The 21140-nt window shown below is 39.7% G+C and overlaps 1 protein-coding gene across 10 annotated transcripts in view; it reads right to left on the minus strand.

The window, feature by feature from the left end:
* The window catches only part of LOC105479431 (myosin VI), a 162227-nt gene that overhangs the window by 85808 nt on the left and 55279 nt on the right, over nucleotides 1-21140 (minus strand). For 9 of the 10 annotated variants that reach the window (XM_071096822.1, XM_071096824.1, XM_011737381.2 and 6 more), the window contains exons 2-3: nucleotides 7097-7260; nucleotides 1935-2004 (exon numbers count right to left, since the gene is read on the minus strand). In XM_071096822.1, the coding sequence (XP_070952923.1) occupies nucleotides 1935-2004; nucleotides 7097-7213 (187 nt within the window). In that variant the 5' untranslated portion in view covers nucleotides 7214-7260. Of the gene's footprint in view, nucleotides 1-1934; nucleotides 2005-7096; nucleotides 7261-11092; nucleotides 11187-21140 lie in introns of all 10 variants that reach the window. The other variant, XM_071096819.1, reaches the window with a different exon arrangement.

Below are 21140 nucleotides of genomic sequence, written 5' to 3' on the forward strand. Positions count from 1 at the left end.
GAGTGAAATATCCTCATCATTGTCCCCACTTCCTCCATTAAAAAAAAAAAGACTTAACATGCCTCTGTTTCAGTAGAACCTTCAACACGTACTTCAGAACACTCTCTAGAGGCATCAATCATTTAATCTTCACATTATTACCATAATAGAAAGAAGAAAAGAATTTTAGAAATATGCACGTGAGACCCTGTGTGTGTGTGCATGTGTGTGTGTGCAAGTGTATAACACAAAGTTACCACTATAGTAGTAGCTTTGTGTTACAGTGTGTCATTCAGCAGAGGACAGTGGTATGGTGGCATGCCTCAGATGAAAGTACTAAGTGATAGAACCACTGCAGTTGGAAACCCTATATTCTAAATTCAACAATCAAAGCTGTGTTAATAATGTGGTTTCAGAAAAGGGCCTTCAGTAGGGATGGGCTACTATCTTATGAGAATAGTTAACACCCACACATTAACATTGCTGCCATCTGGCATCACCAAGGAAACCACCTGCAAGAGGCAGCAAATACTGAGGTGGTGAAAATTTAAAAGTTAGACAAGTATAGCAAGACAAAGCAAATGGAGAGAGAATGTTTTAAAATATTAATTTAAGAAATGGATTAAAAACTATTCAAAACCACTTGTTACATTCAGAGACATACACATTAATATATGAATAGGATTGATTCCCAGTTCTGCATACCCAAGCAAGTTTTAACAGAAGAAAAAAAATTCCATTTTAGATATGGTAGAGTCTCATTCCTTATTATTTTATTCTGATTGCTATCCAAAAATGTATTATTTAATCAGACAAACTGTCCAGCAATTTTGGAAAGGAAGGGAATTCTACATTTTTTTCCTCAACGTCTTGCACCTAATAAAAACAGCTACCATTTATTAAGAGTCATTAGATGCTGTGCAAAGCACTTTATATCATCTCTAATCATACAATATACACATTACTTCAATTCTACAGATGAGAATTTCAGAAGAAAGATGAAATGCCCACGAGCACACAGCCTCCTAATAACATAGAGTCAGAATTACGCTTGCCTAACTCTACAGTTACAGTCCACGGCTCTCCCATTACTCCCACTATTCTATGCTGCCACCATTCTACATATGGGGGTTTCATAGGTTTACTCAAATGTGAATTCCAGAGAAAATCAATAATAACAAATCTATGCTTTTCTCTTACCTTTTCTTCTCAAATGGAGAGTTTGTAGTATGAGGTACCTTTAATGAAATCCATGACAACTGTACATAATTGTTAACACTACCTTTTTTTGTTAAATGGAGAGTTGTTAGTGTCAAGTACCTTTAATGAAATCCATGACAAGTGCACATAATTTTTAACACTGCTGCCCCCAATATGAAATGATTACTGCTTAATCTTAAAAATGTAAGAATAAACATTGGCCTGTTCCACAGAGAAAGGCTTTTTTCATCAAACATGCCAAGATGTTATAAGTCAAATTAATGCTGTGTTTTAATATAATCGTTCTGAAATTAATTTTTCAATTAGTAATTATATAAATTTTTTTTAAATGCTTGTTTGCTTCAAATAGTGATGTTAAATGCCTCCTACCAACTGAACTTCCAAATTAGTGAACCACACATAGTACTATAAAAACCACCTGACTCTAGATAAGGTTCAATAACTTTCAAAACTGTTAAAAAGAGACCTTTAGCTCAAGCCTCACAATAATTACCATTCCCCATATTTATACAACTCAAATAACACCAAAAGAATACCCAAGACTCTTTCACCAAAATGCAAATATGAGACAATATGGAGGACTCGAGTTCCTTCATTCACATGAACATTCGTGTCAAAAGACTAGATTGTTTCTGAACCAGCATAGTGTATTAGTAATATAACCACTAATTAATTTTTTTAAAAGAACAGTTCCCTTTTCCGTGCAGAGAGTTGATTTTTAACTTGGTACTTACAGTTATCTTCCACATCTTTTTTACTGTCCTCTTCTGCAGGAAACACTTGGTTTATGAGAGCCAAAAATGTCTAACAAGCAAAACAAATGCTCATTAAACTCAAGGCTTTTAAATAGTAAGAACAATAGAAGGGCTTAATTGGTTGCATACACTGTAATAGTGGCAACAATATGCTCTATATTAAAATATAATACAGATCCTACTGTTTAACAAGTTATTAACCCCAAAACAGAACAACAACTTTACTCAAAAATATCATCTACTATTACTGTGGATGTGAAATCAACAATAAAAATCAGTAAGTATGTATCCTAGGCTCTAACACCTAGAGAAGGACAAAAAAAAGAGGTACATTAATATTAAATTTACATACATATGCTATTTAACAATTTTTTAAAACAAAATTTTGATGTGGTAGATACAGCAATTTAAGTGTTTTAAAAAAGGAAAAAGTGGCCAGGCACAGAGGCTCATGCCTATAATCCCAACACTTTGGGAGGCTGAGGCAGGTGGATCACCTGAGGTCAGGAGTTTGAGACTAGCCTGACCAACATGGTAAAACTCCATCTCTACTAAAAACACCAAAATTAGCCGGGTGTGATGCGGCACACCTGTAATCCCGGCTACTCGGGAGGCTGAGGCAGGAGAATCCCTTGAACCCGGGAGTTGGAGGTTGCAGTGAGCCGAGATCATGCCATTGCACTCCAGCCTAGATGACAAGAGTGAAATTCCATCTCAAAAAAAAAAAAATTAAAAATTAAAAAGTAACATTCAATCAGATATAACCAGAGGATTATATTAATAGTTATTGTTTCAGTAAAATATATTTGACACAAACTCCTGTACAAAAATCTGTCAGAAATACAAAAAGTACCCAAAAATATTTCGTCTGTAAAATTACAAGTATCCATGAATACTTATATTTATTTTATCACTTAAATGCTCTAGTAGACACTGTAGAATTAAGATAACATCTCATCAGAGAGAACAAATGATCTCAAATGACATCCAAAGAGAATTAAATTTTAATCCATGCCATTCTCACAGTTATTTAGAAGCTGACACAGTACTTCTCAAACAATTACAATTACTCTTGTGGTTGAAGTTTCTAATTGTATCAAAGAAAACTGCAGGGAAAAATGGTTCAATTATTTTAAAATAATACTTATAGGGGTGTATGTAGTATATGTGTGTGTGTGTGTGTGTGTAAAGCTACAACTATAAAGAGTAAAATCCACGCTGCTGGGACTACCTCAACTCTAAGTCACCCAATGTAGAAAACTGTTATGCCATAAAAACTCTGGAAGTTAATTATTTGGAACCCAGTACACATGTTCTTAATGTTATAAATGTGGAAAAGTTTGTAGGACAGGCCACATAAGCAAAATTAACCCATAATGTACATTAAGTATATTAATGATAATATAAAACAATATATAATAATGATTCTATAGGAAAATGCATTCAGAAATAACTGCTAATGTCATATATGTATGTGCCCAACTTTCACAGCCATGGCAAGAGGGTTACGGGCTCCCCAGACTTCAGGGTTTAGTGCTAGCCTGGTAGGAGCCATGTCAAATTAAAAAGGTTCCAAGAAGTTAGATGATGAGGGGAGTGGGGCTGAGGGGAGGCCAATGACAAAGAGCTGCTGGAATGAGAAAGTTAAGAGCAGGCTAAAAGGCCAGTAAGGAGTCCTGAAAGGTGTTTTGTCTCCCTCCTGCTTTATTTCTTAAATTATCACCAGCCCCATCTTCCTCTCTCCTTAAAGAAAAAGTGTTTCATTAATTGTTTTCTCTTAGAGGAAGGAGGCTTTTTTCTGCTAAAAACATATCTTGATCACTCAGCATTAAACACCTACCACAAATCAAATACAGAGCATCAAGCTCTAAAAACAGAATAAAATAGGCCCTGCACTTGAGATTACATAGTCTAGTAGGGAGGGGGAGACAAGGTAAACAATTCTCTCCAATAAAGATTAAAGAAGAGCTAAGAATTTATACCACTCCTCAAAGGAAAAAGTAGTCAAAGAGTCAATTCTACTGAATGGGGGGAAGGGGGAGATGGGTATTCATAGAAAAACTTCATCAACAAGGTGACCTCAATCTTAAAGTAAAATAAGTATTTTCTAAGCAAAAGGATATGGAGATTGGCCAGGTGCGGTGGCTCACACCTGTAATCCCTGCACTTTGGGAGCCCCCGGCGGGTGGATCACCTGAGGTCAGGAGTTTCAGACCAGGCTGGCCAACATGATGAAACCACATTTTTACTAAAAATACAAGAAATTAGCCAGACATGGTGAGCACCTGTAAGCCCAACTACTTGGGAGGCTGAGGCAGGAGAACTGCCTGAAACTGGGAGGCAGAGGTTACAGTGAGCCAAGATCATGCCACTGCACTGTTGTTGCCAGCCTGGGCAACAACAGCAAAACTCTGTCTCAAAAAAAAAAAAGAGTGGGTATGGAGAGTGGCACTCCAGGCGGAGGCAATGTGAGCAATGACACAAAGCACATAACATCACCTGGGGCATAGTAAGGACTTAATACTTGCAGAAGAGAAGGAGAAAGAGGAACACAAGAGTAAGAGTATGAAGCGGAGACTTGGTTGACAAAACATAAGACCAGCAAAGCAGACAGGGAAAAGAAAATGCAGACCCTTCTATGCCATAAATTGAGGGCTTCCACCTACAAGGCTTCAGAGCAGCTTCTTACGACTGCTGCAAATACAGAATATGAAACCAATTTAGTGGATTAAAATAGCTTTCTTTTTTTTGAGACAGGATCTCTCACTCTGTCACCCAGGCTAGAGTGCAGTGGACACAATCACAGCTCACTGCAGCCTTGACCTGCTGGCTTAAGTGCTACTATCACTTCAGCGACCAGAGTAGCTAAGACGGGCATGTACCACCATACTCAGCTAATTTTTTAAATTTTTTGTAGAGATGAGGTCTCACTATGTTGCCCAGTCTAGTCTCAAATTCCTGAGCTCAAGCAATCCTCCCTCCTTGGACTCCCAAAGTTCTAGGATTACAGGCATGAGCCACTGCACCTAGCCTAAAACAGCATTTTTAAAAGAATAAAAGTTATTACAAATTATCAGAATGCATAGCATGTGCTAAGAATGTTTCTTTTGACCAACTGTTTCACTTACAAGTAAACACACACAAACACTACATACACAGTTGTTGAAATGTAAAATTTATTTCTTATAAATTCACACACACACACACCTAATGCAATGTGAAATCTATTTTACTATGGGTTGCAAACAAAAATCCTGAAAAGCCATTGCTATCATCAAGACATGTTCCTCACTCCCTCACCTACATTTCCACTGTACTTCCACTGCGCACACACTGCACAAAGGTGTGCATGACCAATCCACCCCTTTATGTACTTAATTCCTTAATTATATTTTGAAGCTGATGATCTCTAGGCAATGAATGAGCTAAGCAAAAGACTGCTTCTCTTAAGGATCTTTTTAACTGTCTGGTTATTATGGCAGTATGTTTATTAAGACCCTGATCAGAAAGTAGGGAGGAAAATTAAGATTAAAGGTAATCTCTGAGAACTTGTTAATCTTCAAAAAAATTTTTATGGAAAAAACATACACTTTAGTTCACAGAATTATCTACAGATCCATGAAATTTATATCACTTCCTAATGTAAACAGTTTTTATTGGTTCTACATATGTACCTGAATAATATTAATAAGGCATAGTATAAGCATATTAAAATATTTAAAATATGAAAAAGTGTATCCCCTTAAATCAAGTTTCTTCTATAATTGAACTGAATTGTTCTGTCACCTGTGGATACAATGAAATATACATAACAACTATATATATGCACCTAGGAAATACACTCTCAATTTCATTTTGGCCTTTTGATTTACTGTGCTTATAAAACATGTTAAACAAAAATCAAAAACCTTCAAATATGCAAAGTAATCGAGCTTTTTTTTTAAACATGTATTGTAAGTACAAATAGTTACTTGTTAATAAGAGGAAAAAACCTGAAATACTTTGTCTTTCCTGTCCTGAGGGTATCTTTAATTGGCCTCCTCTAACATGGCACATTATACATTATGCATTTCAGTTCCTGGGTTGTTTACAGTAACAGAATAGTTTTCTCTGTGAAAAGACCTCATGAGAGATCCACCTTGTTTTTCTAAGGTTCCCAGAAGGATGGTAGTCATATGGCATTAGTTAACCATGTATCGTACAATATAAATTATTCATGAACATTTTCAGTCTAAAGTAAACAGAAATGACATCTACAAATTTAATTTAGTCAGAAGAACGGTTTACCAGGCATACTTGTTAAACTAAAAATTGTGGACATCTATCATAGGAATATGTATTACTGTGCAAAGATAGCTAAGAGTTGAAAAATAAATCAATGGTGGAACCAAAAGAATAAAAAGAGATTATTCCCTCTGGAAAACTTCCCCTCAGTCTCTGAGAATGGAGTGAATTTCCACAAAAACGACTGTATCAGTCTCCACGAAGACTAAAAGAGGTACTTACAATGATGCCTTCTCTGTAAACGATTCACAACTCCTAGTCACCTTTCCCTCAGACTTTCATTTTGTAATGCTGTCTAGTTTATGTCTACGCATACAAAGAAATAAATACCATGTGTACAGAACTAAAGCATCTATCACAAAAATGACAGCAATAACTTTAAGTGAACAAAAAATGTTTAAAAAAGACTTTATAATAGAAGCGAAGGCAAAAAAGCAAAATCTGATAACCTCACATTCACTTTTCATATTTTCACTTTGTGACATGTCGATCACAGACACACTAATAACTTTAGTAATGTGGTACAAGAAATAAAAATGTCATTATTATTTATATTTTATCATATAGATAGTTCTTAAGAATGAAAGGCTCACTAAGAACTGGATGATCAAAGGGATGTGAAAAAAACAAAGAATGAAAGGCTCACTAAATTTCCATCTGATTTTATCATAGGACACCATTTTTCCCCTAGGGCACAGGCCTCTGATTTAATCAAAGAAGTCAGGAGAAAACAGACTCACTTACCAGAAATACGCTTTCCCAAATACCTACTTCATTAAGAAGACAGACCTATCTCTTGTGAAAAAACACCTATTTTTGAAAGAAATCACACTTCAACATCTTTCTGAGAAACTCACCTTGCCTTTCTGATTCAAGGGTTCAATTGTTAAGCTGTCGGGGCCAATATCCACAATGTTGCCCATCTGAAATCCATCTGTAGGGTGTGGCGCCCAAACGGGCTTTCCATCCTCCATTTTTGAAGGAGGATCCACTATCTCCTGTTTCCACTCTCCACTGTCACCTGTTTCAAAGGAACAAATACAGCAACATGAATCATTTTCGAAATATATATAAAACAAATAACGTATCTTTTTCAAAAGTTCACATGTAAATCCCAACTAACAAACACATCTACCCCTGCCACATAAAATCCCCACCTCCTCCCTTGCATCTTGCTGAACTCTGCCATCCCCCGGCTTTTTTTTTTTTTTTTTTTTTTTTTTTGAGATGGAGTCTCGGTCTGTCACCCAGGCTGGAGTGCAGTGGCACAATCCTGGCTCACTGCAAGCCCCGCCTCCCGGGCTCATGCCATTCTCCTGCCTCAGCCTTCCGAGTAGCTGGGATTATAGGTACCCACCACCACACCTGGCTAATTTTTTGTACTTTTAGCAGAGATGGGGTTTCATCGTGTTAGCCAGGATGGTCTCAATCTCCTGACCTCGTGATCCGCCTGCCTCGGCCTCCCAAAGTGCTGGGATTACAGGCATGAGCCACCGCGCCCGGCCGCCTTTATCTACTTTTAGATGAGGCCAAGCAGAGGTTGTTCCACCCTCAGGTACACCTGCTCTACTACTGCCTTCCTTCAGGTATGACTGCAGTAGAGTATAACCTTCTGGCTAGAACAGAAGCAAACAACCATAGTTTTTACCAGTTGAGTGTAATTTATAACAGCACTCCCTTTTGCTACCTAAAGTATTCTGCATTTGCACAATAAATTAAACGGTCATAGGAATAGATATTATTATGGGGAGATAGCTAAGAGTTGAAAAAAATAAATCAACTGCAGAAGTAAAAGGATAAAAAGAGAGAGTATTATCTCTGGGAAACTTTCCCTCACTCTCTGAGAATGAAGTGATGTGCTCCCGAAGCTCATCCTCATAGAACTACTCAGCAGGCCATTTTTGTCGTTTTCTTATTTTCCACTGAGGTAAAACTGACATACAGTGAAATGTGCAAATCTAAGTATACAAGCTGATGAAAATGGACAAATGGATATAGCCATTTATGAAACACTCCAATCAAGGTCATGAGTGGCGGCTCACGCCTGGAATGCCAACACTTTGGGAGGCCGAGGCAGGAGGCCTGCTTGAGGCTATAGTGAGCTTAGTGAGCTATTACTGTATCACTGCAATCCATTCTGGGAGACAGAATGAGACCCTGTTTCTAAAACAAAACAGTTTTCTCATGACTCCTTTTGGTCAATAACCATCCCCCATGGGCATCCCTACTGTTCTGTTAGTTTCTGCCTATTTTTGAACTTCATGTAAGTGACATCACACAGTATGTATTCTTTGGTGTCTGGCTTCTTTCATTCAACAAAATGTTTTTGCTTTCAACATATTTAACTTTGTTATGTGTACTAGTCCAATGAATGATTATATCACAATTGTTCACCTGTTGCTCTGTTGATGAACATTTGGACTGTTTCCAGTTTTTGCCTATTGTGAATTCTAACCTAATTTTTCCATTATCCCTGTATGGTTTCTTTCATACTTAGCATTCTGAGATTTAACATTCATAATTCTGTCTATAAAGAGTAGCCAAAACAATCCATGACATGCAAAATATGTTGTTTTAATGAGCCTGGATGCTATGAGACTAATGTGTAACAATGAATCATCTAGTGAAAGATCCCAGATGTAGTTTCAGCATCTTCACAGGAACTTATTTCTTCACTACTTATCTGTATTTAAAAAGAAAAGCTAATTCATGTGCCATAATCCTCCTTTTGTGTGGCATTTTCAAATCTGGGATCCTCAGGTGGATGCTCTCGGGTGCAGTTTCACGCAAGTCAAGGACGTTCGGTATACAGTTCAGTCAAAAAGCAACTAACTATTGGCATGTTTGCAACTTGCTTGTTGGTTAATGTTATCTATGCAGTGGCTACAAAGTGAGTTGCTTTCCCTATTCAGCAAATGCTATCAGGTTTATATATAATTCCAAGCTGACAACTTAGATGAAGAGTCTCCATAGAAGTGAATCAATACCACTACTTCAGACTTACATCACCACACATACATCTATACTCTTTCCCTAATCATATCTAGTCCCATGGCTTTAAATAACCATTTATATATGAGTCAGTGCTCAAAGTCAGTGCTCTAGACGAAACCTCCATTGAGTTCCCAGATGTTTACTTGTCTACTGGACACCTCTTCACAAATGTATCTAATAGCTGTAATATAATTATTATGTTATTATTGCCACGGTCTACCACTCCAGCTTGCTCTTCCCTATATCAGTAAAGGCACTAACAACACTCATTCTAATCAAATCCGAAATCATCCCCAATCCTTGAGCTCCTTCCAAATTCATATCACTTCCTTAATGTTGTCAGCTTTACCTCCAAAAGGCATCACAAATCCACCTCCTTCTCTGCATCTCCTCTACCATCCTAGTTCAAATGAACATCACCTTTTACCCGGACTTCTGTAATCAACTCTACTCATGCCACTTCATACATATCACTAGTAATCCTACCAAAAGGTAAATCTAATCATTTAATTTGTTTCATCAGGACTTGGACTACTCCTCTCTGTGTCCTTAAGGCCCAGCACACAGTAAGCAACTCAATATTCACTGGTAAATGAATGAATTGTTCACACAGTTTGGGAAGAGTAAAAGTAGGTGTAGACTTAGAAGAGTTGAAATATCATTTTCTTTTTTTTTTTTTTTTTTTGAGACTGGGTCTCTCTGTCACCCAGGCTATAGTGCAGTGGTACAGTGATGCAATCATGGCTCACTGCAACCTTGACCTCCCACGTTCAAGACATTCTCCTAGTTCAGCTTCCCAAGTAGCTGGGACCACAGGTGCATGCAGCTAATTTTTGTAATTTTTATTTTTTTTATATACGAGGTCTCATTGTGTTGCCCAGGGAGGTCTTGAACTCCTGGGCTCAAGCAATCAACCTGCCTCAACCATACAAAGTGCTGGAATGACAGGCCTGAGCCACTGGGCTCAACCTGAAATATCTTCAAATCCTAGGCTCAGCCAGGCACAGTGGCTCACACTTGTAGTCAAAACACTTTAGGGGAAGGAGACAGAGCAAGATGGCTTAATAGAAGGCTCCAGCAATCATTTCCCCTTCAGGAACACCAAATTTAACAACTATTCACCCAAAAAAAGGCATCTGCATAAGAACAAAAAATCAGGTGAGCAACGTACCTGTTAAAACCAGTCCCCGGTTTTAACATCACATCAAAGAAAAAGGCACTGGAGAGGGTAGCAAAAACAGTCTTCAACTCTCAGCACCACCCTCTCTCTCCCTACCCCTTGGTAGCAGCAATGGTGGTGTGGTGAGAGAATCTACAGGCTTGTGGGAGGGAGAGTTCACAGAGCATTGAGAGAAGCCCTAGCCAGAGGCAAATAGTTCATCTCAGTAAGCCCCACTGCAGGCTAAATTGCTCTGGGATCCTAAATAAACTTGAAAAGCATTCTAGACCACAAGGACTGCATTTTTCTGGGCAAGTCCTGGTGCTATGATAGGCTCAGAGCCACTGGGTTTGGGGAGCATGTGACCTAGTGAGAACACTAGCTGGGTGGCCAGGAGTGCAGCTCAGTGCTCTGTTAAAGACTCCTCCCCTCCACTTCAGAGGAGAAGAGGGAAGGGTAAAGCGGACTTTGTCTTGCAACCTGGATACCAACCAACTCAGTCATAGCAGAATAGAGAACAGGGCAGGTCCTGAGGCCCCCATTCCAGGCCCTAGTTCCCAGGCATTTCTAAACACACCCTAGGCAGAAGATAACTCACTGATTTGAAGGGAAGAACCCAGTCCCAGCAGAATTCATCACCTGCTGACTAAAGAGCCCCTGGGGCCTAAACAGTCAGCAGTGGTAGCCAGGCAATACTCACCATGGGTCACAGGTGAGACTGAGAGCTACGCTGGCTTCAGATGTGACCCAGCACATTCCCAGCTGTGGTGTCCATGGGGTGAGATTGCCTCTGACTGAGGAAAGGAAAAGGAACAGTAAGGGGGACTTTCTCTGGCAGCCTGGGTACCAGCTCAGCCAGAGTGGGTTAATGAGCACCAAGCAGGCTCCTGGGGTCCCTGATCCCCGTCCTTGACTCTTGGGTGGCATTTCCAGATGTGCCCTGGGCCAGAGGGGAGGCCACTGTTCTAAAGGGGGAGACTGAGGACTGGTAGCATGCACCACGAACTGACTGAAGAACTCTTGGGCCTTGAGTGAACATTTTGGCAGTAGCCAGGCTGTACTTGCCATGGGCCTGGAATGGTGGTGGCCATGGAGAGAGACTCTTTGCTTGAGGAAAGAGGAGAAAGAGTGGGAAGAACTTTGTCTGTGGCTTGGGTGCCAGCTCAGCTTCAGAGAATACAGCAGCAGGTAGATTTCTAAGGTTCCTGACGCCAGGCCCTGCCTCCCAGGTGGCATCAATCCAAAAGAAAAGGACATTAATGAGCAACAAGAAATCATCTGAAGGTACAAAACTCACTGGTAATAGTTAAGTACACAGAATATTCTAAAACTGTAATTGTAAAACCATTTAATACAACTACTATGGAGAACAGTTTGGAGGTTCCTCAAAAAACTAAAAATATAAAGACCATATGATCCAGCAATCCTACTCTTAGGAATATACTCAAGAGAAAGGAATCAGTATATTGAAGAGATATCTGCACTTACATTTTTACTGCAGCACTATTCTCAACAGCCAAGATCTGGAAGCAACCCAAGTGCCCATGAGCAGAAGAATGGATAAAGAAAACATGGTACATATATACAATGGAGTATTATTCAGTCATGAAAAAGAAAGATCCTGTCATTTACAACAACATGGGTGGAACTGGAGGTCATTACGTTAAATGAAACAAGCCAGGCGGAGAAAGGAAAACTTCACATGTTCTCACTATCTGCGGGAGCTAAAAAAAAAAAAAAAAAAAAAAAAAAGGAAACAATTGAACTCATGAAGACAGGGAGTAGAATGATAATTGAGGCTGGGAAGGTAGTGGGGTGGGGAGTAGGGATGGTTAATGGGTACAAAAATATAGTTAGAATGAATAAGATCTAGTATTTGATAGCACAAAAGGGTGACTAGTCAATAGTAACTTACTGTCATTTAAAAATAACTAAAATAGTACAATTGGATTGTTTGTGGCACAAAGAAAGAATAAATCCTTGAGTTGCCGGGTACTTCATTTACCACAATGTGACTATGGCACACTGTACACCTGTATCAAAATATCTCGTGTACCCCATAATATATACACCTACTATGTATCAACACACACAAAAAATTTAATTTTTAAAAAAAGCACTTTGGAGAAGCCGAAGTGGGAGGATCACTTGATCCTAGGAGTTCAAGACCAGCCTGAACAACACACCAAGACTTCACCTATACAAAAATCAAAAATTTTAAATATCAGCCAGGAATGATGGCATAGCCCTGTAGTCCTGGCTACTCAGGAGGCTGAGGCAGGAACATGACTTGAATCCAGTTCAAAGTTGCAGTAAGCTATCATTGTGCCACTGCACTCCAGCCTGGGAGACAGAGTAAGACCCTGTCTCTGGAAAAAAAAAAAAACAAAAAAAAAAACCTAGGCTTGAAACTCAGCTCCACCACTTTCTGACAAGCTCTTAAGCAAGTTATTTAACCTCTTCGATTTTTATCTTTGTCCTTATCCATACGGTGGGATATCACTTACCTTTCAGAATTGCTGCGAGGATTAAGTGACAAAACTGAGATCACTGTTCTACTGGCACCCAATAGATACTAGTCACACCCCTCCCCCTTTCCCCTTTCCTTCCCCACTATATCCCTTGTTTGAAGCCACCAGTGAGTTTCAAGACAATAGTTGTGGTCATTTTAAACACAAAGAGAAATTACAGAATAGACAAGAGGGATCATTTAGGAAAAATCACCTGATGTCACTGTGTGTAAAATTTGTGACAGTGAAAAAAAAGAAAAGAAAAATCACAGCAAAGCAAAACTCCCAAAGTCCAAAAAAGAATGGCAAATTAAACTTCAAACTACTTTCCTATTTTCAACTGTTAACTACGACTTCCCAGTTAAGGTAACAAATTTAAAGGCACACAGCTAACGATGCTCCTTCATCAAAGCCCTCTTTCTACAGTACAGGGATTCTTTACAAATACATCAGCCCATGAGGATGGAGAGAAGCAAAAAGCAGAAAAAAGAAGCATTTTCTAATTTGGAAAGCAAATGGTTGAGAGGCAACCAACAGCAACCACAAAAGAGCTGAATTCCAAGGCATGAATTTGAAAATATGAAAACCAACCCAAATTATACTACAGAATCCTCAAAAGATACAAGAAATTCAGTACAAGGTTCCAGAACAAGGGTGAAATCTAAAATAAGGAAAACTAGGTGAAAGTTGTTTGAGAAAGAGATTTCCTAACACCAGCCACACAAACGCCATATTAATGGACAAACTGACCCCCCCACCCTGCCCAATCCCCACCACCCCGCCCAATCCCCACCACCCCCACCAAGAAAAGTCTAGAGCCTATTCTCTGGAGAAGACTCTGGAATGAGAAACACTAAAAAAAATCATGGGTACGCCAAAAAAAACAAAAACAAAAAAACTGCTTAGGCGATAGGATCTCACTTTTTCGCCCAGGCTGGAGTGCAATGGTACAATCACGGCTCACTGCAGCCTCGAACTCCTGGACTCAGGCAATCCTCCCACCTCAGCCTTCTGAGTAACTGGGATTACAGGCAAAGCCATTGCCCCTGGCCGAGACTCTCTCCTTGACCAACCAACTTTAATTAGGCTCCTCTGAAACCTCTCCTCAACAAGGCCTCAACCTTGGCCTTAACTCCGTTCTATCCTTGCCAGGCCTGCACAGCCCAGTTTTAGCAAGAATCCTGCTAAATCAATTCAGAAACACTCCCCAACCCTTGACACTTGATCCAATTCCAATCCCCCACCTTTCACGTCATAAACCAAAAATAAAATCCTAAGCCCCTAACCAACTGAATGGGGATCCCTCTAGGACGGGGGAAACCCAGAGGAACTTGAAAAACTGAATTCCCAGCCAAGACAGGAAGGGAGGTCAGACATGCCTCATTATACCCCCCTCCCTTTTGGAATTTAGGCACAACTGACCAATATTAACATTAAAATCGAGATCATAAGACTCACAAAACAGATGCTTTGCAGCAATAAGACACATTTCAACCTGACTCTGGTACAGTATCCACATGCCAGACAGCAGACCCTGAAGGGAATAAAAATATTTTACCCCAAAATATATTTGACGTATTTTGAAATGGCCCTACAAAGCCGTCTTCTGTGGGGGAAATTTGCATCTGCAGAGAATTTCATAGTAATTAACGCAGCCAGGCATTTCCAGGATGGATCTGGGCGAGATTAACTAAGTCTGACATCTTTTAAGGTCTGAAAAGAGACATTTACCATCATTCTCTCTGTAGCCTGCTACCTTTAGCTTCCCTACATAACAAGAACCTCAACATCTACGGATCTTTTTTTTTTTTTTTTTTTTTTTTTTTTTTCCTGAGTCAGTCTCACTCTGTTGCCCAGGCTGCAGGGCAATGGGGTAATCTGGGCTCACTGCAACCTCCGCCTCCAGGGTTCAACCAATTCTCCTGCCTCGGCCTCTGGAGTAGCTGGGATTACAGTCACCTGCCACCACGTCCAGCTAATTTTTGCTTTTCTTCTTTTCTTTTTTTTTTTTTTTAGTAGAGACAAGGTTTCACCATGTTAGCCAGGCTGGTCTCAAACTCCTGACCTTAAGTGATCCACCTGGTTCGGCCTCCCAAAGTGCTAGGATTCACAAGCCTCAGCCAGCGTGCCCGACTGACGTCCCCCTTATCTTAACTCGAGCATTTCTTTCTACTGACTTCGAGTCTTTAGACAAAGCTTAACTCTTTCAACTGCCAATGAGAAAATCTCTGAATCCACCTAGGACCCATAAGCTCCCCATTCCGCCGTCCCCCAACTTCAAGATTTCCCAGTTTTCAGGCAGAACCAACATATACCTTCCACGTATTATGTCTTCGCCTGTAATTCCTGCCTTCCTAAAATGTATAAAACCAAATTGTAACCCAACCACCTCACATACACTTTCTCAGAACTTCTTGAGACTGTTCATCGGGCCATAGTCACTCATACTGGCTCCGAATAAACCTCTTTAAATATTTTACAGTTTGCTTTTTCCATTAACACTCTAAAGTCCCTGACCTGACCTCAGTAAAAATCCTGTTAAGTCAGTTTGGCAAGACTTTCCATGCCCTTGATGTCTTCATGAATAATTTTCCATCCACTGATCCACTCGCTCTATTCCTTGGCTGTAAATCCTGTGAAAAGAAAAAATTCTCGGAACCCCAACACTAAGCCAAGGAAAAAGTCAAGCTGGGGACTATGTCAGGCAGGCCTACCTCCCATTTTATTCCTAAACAAGAGAGCTACAAAGATTTTTTTTTAAAGCTACATACCTCCCTCACAATTTGCCCACAAGGAAACTCCTTGTGGATGAAGGACAGCCAGAACTCAAAGTCATCCCGCTGAGGCTCATGTGAGACAAACGCACATCTCATTGCTTTTTCTACCATATTGTTTCACTAAGCCAGACTAAGGCATAAGATTATTTCCTCTACCCTCCTCTCACATATAAATTGTGTACTCTGTGAAAGGTTAATCAGAGACTCAAAATAATGCAACAGTTTGTCTCTTTTCTACCTAAGATTTGGAAGTCCCCTCCCCCTGCCTCAAGTTTATCCGCCTTTCTGGACGAAATCAATGTACATCTTACACAAATTAATTGATGTCTCATGTCTACCTAAAATACATAAAGCCAAGCTGTGCCCTGACCACCTTGGGTACATGTCCTCAGAACCTCCCGTGGCTGTGTCACAGGTGCATCCTTAACGTTGGCAAAATAAACTTTCTAAATTGGTTGAGACCTGTCTCAGATATTCTGGGTTCACAATCCCCAGCTGTCTTTGCCATATTCAGGACTTGAGGCCCATCTCTCCCCCGCTACTGCAATACCCCTTGATAAGAACTGAAAGTACTGCTATGGACTGAATTTTGTTCCCTCCAAATTCATATGTTTAAGCCTTAACCCTCAATGTCTCTGCATTTGGAGACAGGGCTTTTAGGAGGTAATTAAGATTAAATGAGGTCGGAAGGGTAAGGTTCTAATCAGATAGGATTGGTGGCCATATAATAAGAGGAAGAGAGAGAAATAGATCTCTCTCCAAGTACATGCACCATGGAAAGGCCAAGTGAACACGCAGAGAAAAGGCAGCCACCTAGAAGCCAGGAAAAGTGCTCTTATCAAAACTCAACCGCGATGACACACTGACCTCAGATATCCAGGTTAGAAAACTGTGAAAAAAAATTTCTGTTGTTAGAATACAAATGTTTGTGGTATTTTGTTACGGCAGCCTGAGCAGTCTACACTTCTATCAGACTAATACCACCCCTACCGCAAGAGTCTTGAATAAAGTATTCCTTGCTGTTTTAACAAGGGTCAGAATAATTTTTCTTTAACAACATAATAATAGAAATGAAATATTCACTAGAAGCTATAGAAGATAAAGACAAGGGAATCTTTCAGAGAGTTAAAATAAAATGAAAGAGACAGAATCAGAGGCATGTGAACCAGAGCAACTCCATCTTGAATAGGAGGTGGGTAAAATAAGGCTAAAACGTAATGGGTTTTAGACATTTAAGGCATCCTAAGTCACAGGATGAGAGAGGAGGTCAGCACAAGACACAAGTCATAAAGACCCTGCTGATGAAACAGGCAATAGTAAAGCAGCTGGCTAAAACCCATCAAAACCAAGATGGCAACAAGAGAGACCTCTGGTAGTATAATCAAGAAGTAAACATAAAAATGGGCAACCAGCAGCCTTCGGGGCTACTCCGTCTGTGGACCAGCTATTCTTTATTCCCTTACTTTCTAAATAAACTTCCCTTCACTTTATGGACTCGTCTGAAATTCTTTCTTGCGTGAGATTCAAGACCCCTCTGTCCTGGGGTCTGGATCAGGACCCCTTTCCTGTAACAATAGAAAATTGGGGGATAAGAGAAAAAGGAAAATAAAATGTGAACATGAGACTAGTAAAAATAATCCAGCACCAAAGTACCAGGAAAAAAAAATCCCTCCACACGCCCACTCCCCAAAAAGAGAGGAAGAAGGCTTTGAAATATCCAAAGAAAATACACCAGAACCAAAAGACATGATTTACTAGCGTCTAGTCAAAATTTCCAGGGAGCCTCAACAATGTACTAGAAAACAGACACACAGAGGCACCACTGTCAAATTTCAGAACACCAGAAATAAATAAAATGTGCTACATATTTCCAGAGAGATTAGTAAGAAGAAAAAAGAACGGGTCCTTCTAAGGATCATTAATCACAATGGCTTCAACAGCACTCAAAGCAGTAAGTAAATAAAACAATGTTTTTAAAATTCTAAAGGAAAGTTAATTCTAACCTAGAACTCTACTATACAGAGGCAAACTCCCAGTCCAGACTGGAACAATATGATCCAAGAGACAGCCACATTGAGCACTGTCATCAAAGACAGTCACTGCCCAAGTGACTGTGGCCCAGTTCAGTTTTTTATCTGTGGAGACCCTAACCCAGCGGTGCTAGAGGAATTAAAGACACACACACAGAAATACAGAGGTGTGAAGTGGGAAATCAGGGGTCTCACAGGCTTCAGAGCTGAGAGCCCAGAACAGAGATTTACCCACGTATTTATTAACAGCAAGTCAGTCATTAGCATTGTTTCTACAGATAAGGATTAACTAAAAGTATCCCTTATGGGAAACGAAGGGATGGGCCGAAATAAAGGGGTGGGTCTGGCTAGGTTATCTGCAGCAGGAACATGTCCTTATGGCACAGATCGCTCATGCTATTGTTTGTGGCTTAAGAATGCCTTTAAGCGGTTTTCCGCCCTGGGCAGGCCAGGTGTTCCTTGCCCTCATTCCAGTAAATCCACAACCTTCCAGCATGGGCATTATGGCCATCATGAACACGTCACAGTGCTGCAGAGATTTTGTTTATGGCCAGTTTTGGGGCCAGTTTATGGCCAGATTTTTGGGGGGCTTGTTCCCAACAATCTGAACATGTCTTATTCTATGTGATAATGATGTACTTCTGCCTGGAAGAAGCCATGGACACTCACTTCCCCCTTCTATTAATTTTTTTTTTTTTTTTTAATGAGACAGAGTCTTGCTCTGTTGCCCAGGCTGGAGTGCAGTGGCATGATCTCAGCTCAGTGCAACCTCTGCCTCCCAGTTTCAAGCAATTCTCATGCCTCAGCCTCCCAAATGGTTGGGAACTACAAGCATGGGCCACCACATCCAGCTAATCTTTTTGTATTTTTAGTAGAGGAGAGGTTTTGCCATGTTGCCCAGGCTTAAATTAAGTATTACTTTGTATCTAGTGCAAGGTTTTCACTAGAATAAACCTCTTTTTTTAATGTCTTCATTTAATTGTTTTTGGAATCCTAAATATTTAAACACAAATTATCCTTCATTAATGAAGTCTGATTTATTCATCCCACCAAAGGTGACAAAATTCTTTCAGATATGTTAATATCTGTTCTCAGAAAATCCATGTGGTCAATATTCATTCTAACTAAACATGTTTGGGTATGAAGAGTACCTAAAAAGACACTCACTATAAGGGAAATTTTTAAAAGACAGTCTCAATTCCCAGTGCTATTGTACTAAAAGTCTTAAACACATTCTAACTTTCTAACTACATATACTTCGCACGAATACTAAAAGAAAAAAATAATAATTATTGGGGTTAAGGAAATTTTAAATCTTGGAAATTCCTACTGTTATTCTAAGAGAGATGATTCCCCATCATTAACTGAAAATTATCTTACTTTTAGTACTTAATTGACAATTGATATGTATTTTTAATGTAAATGCTGAGGTAATGTGTAGAAGTAATCCACAGAAGCACTATGTAATCCACAGAAGGCAATCCGTGGCCTTTCAAGGCTACTACACTAATTTTTCATTTTTTCTGTATCAAAATGTTAAAAACATTCACCAGGAGGCTCCCTGGGGAGCAAACTTATTGCAGGCGAGAGTAACAAAAACATACACAACTATATTCTCTTTTATCTGCATCTCCAATAACTCCAGTAACACCTATGTATTAAATACTACAGGCAGAATAGGCAGATTCATATCACAAAATATGAGCCATTGCCTGCCACGTCACCATTATCTTCAAAAGTTACCCTTTTAGAAATATAGTTAGGTTAAGGCCGGGCACCGTGGTTCGCACCTCCCAACACTTTGGGAGGCCAAGGCAGGTGAATCACTTGAGGTCAGGAGTTCGAGACTAGCCTGGCTAACATGGTGAAACCCCATTGCTACTAAAAATACAAAAATTAGCTGGGCATTCTGGCCGCACCTGTAATCCCAGCTACCTGGGCAGCTCAGGCACAAGAATCACTTGAACCCAGGAGGCAGAGCTTGCAGTGAGCCAAGATCATGCCACTGCACTCCAGCCTGGGTTGACAGAGTGAGACCCTGTCTGGAAAGAAAAAAAAAAAAAAAATTATATATTTATGTTAGGGTATTAGACATTAAGTACCAGCTAAAAGTAATTTGGGTTTTGGCTGTAAGTGCTAGAATAAGATATCAAAAAGGAGAAAGCATATGGCAAACAGAACCCTTCCAAGACTGCCTTACAGAGTCATTTATTCTGTTAACTATTATTTATTTAGCCACCTACCATGTACCACATACTGCCAGGTGTTGGGGGTATAAAGATGAGCAAAAAGAGACAAGGTATCGGGCCTCAGGGAGCCTTCTATCTAATAGGAAAACAATCAATTAGAATAGAAGAGTAAACAGAATTGGCAAAATCCCTGCCCTCAGGGATCTTAAATTCCAGTGGAGGGGAGTATGAAGGGGTAGGGTAGATATATCAAGTTAGCCTTTTAAAAAGATTACTCTTTCATCTGGCCAAGCCCTGGCCTTGCTGATCAAAACAATGTTATGTGCACCTTTGGCACACAAGTTTTAAACTGGCAACTCCTCTCACCTCTATCAGTGTATCCTAAGGCTATTAGCTTCCCTGGTATCCAGATACTGTGAGAAAATGGGGCACCAGGTAACAGCTGGCTGTGGCTAGTGAGTTTTGTGTGTACCTAGCACAATCTTTTATCAAGCATTTTGGTTCCTGAATCAAAGTTCAGGAATTGAATCATTCTCAAAAACATTTCAGCAGGGTTCCCTTTAGTCACTAAATTACCTTGAAAAGGCCCAAGGTGGGAGGATTGCTTGAGTCCAAGAGTTCGAAGCCACTCTGGGCAACATAGTGAGACCTTGTCTCTATCAAAAGTACGAACATTAGTCGGGCATGACAGTACACACCTGTAGTCACAGCTACTTAAGAGGCTGAAGCGAACGAATAGCTTCAGCCCAGGTGGCCAAGGCTGCAGTGAGCCATGATCGCGCCATTGCACTCCAGCCTGGGTGACAGAGCAAGACCCTGTGTCAAAAATCAAAATCAAAAACCAAAAAGAAAAAGCCTCCCTGGAAAATTAATCCAAGTTAATCTTCAGCTAGTTGCACAAAATTTGGATATTTTGCTATAATACAGTATTAATTGAACATAAGTACTGAAACTTATTGTGAATATCTTGGTTTTATCAGCAATAAACTTTTATTAACAACGGAAGGAAAACACCCATCACTAAGTCCAAACTCAGGACAAAGAAGAAAATATCTGAACATTAACAATATCTAAAAATTAACTATCACAATTTAATTAAGAAGTAATTTTGATATTTATTTTCAATGAATATTTACTGAGTACCTGCTATGTGCCAGGCACTGCTTTAGGCTGAGATACTGATGACAAAATATGCAGATCAATTGTTTTTCAAAATAAGACTGTCTATTCCAGCTATGACAC

This window comes from Macaca nemestrina, chromosome 5 (assembly GCF_043159975.1).
Source record: "Macaca nemestrina isolate mMacNem1 chromosome 5, mMacNem.hap1, whole genome shotgun sequence".
NCBI lineage: Eukaryota > Metazoa > Chordata > Mammalia > Primates > Cercopithecidae > Macaca > Macaca nemestrina.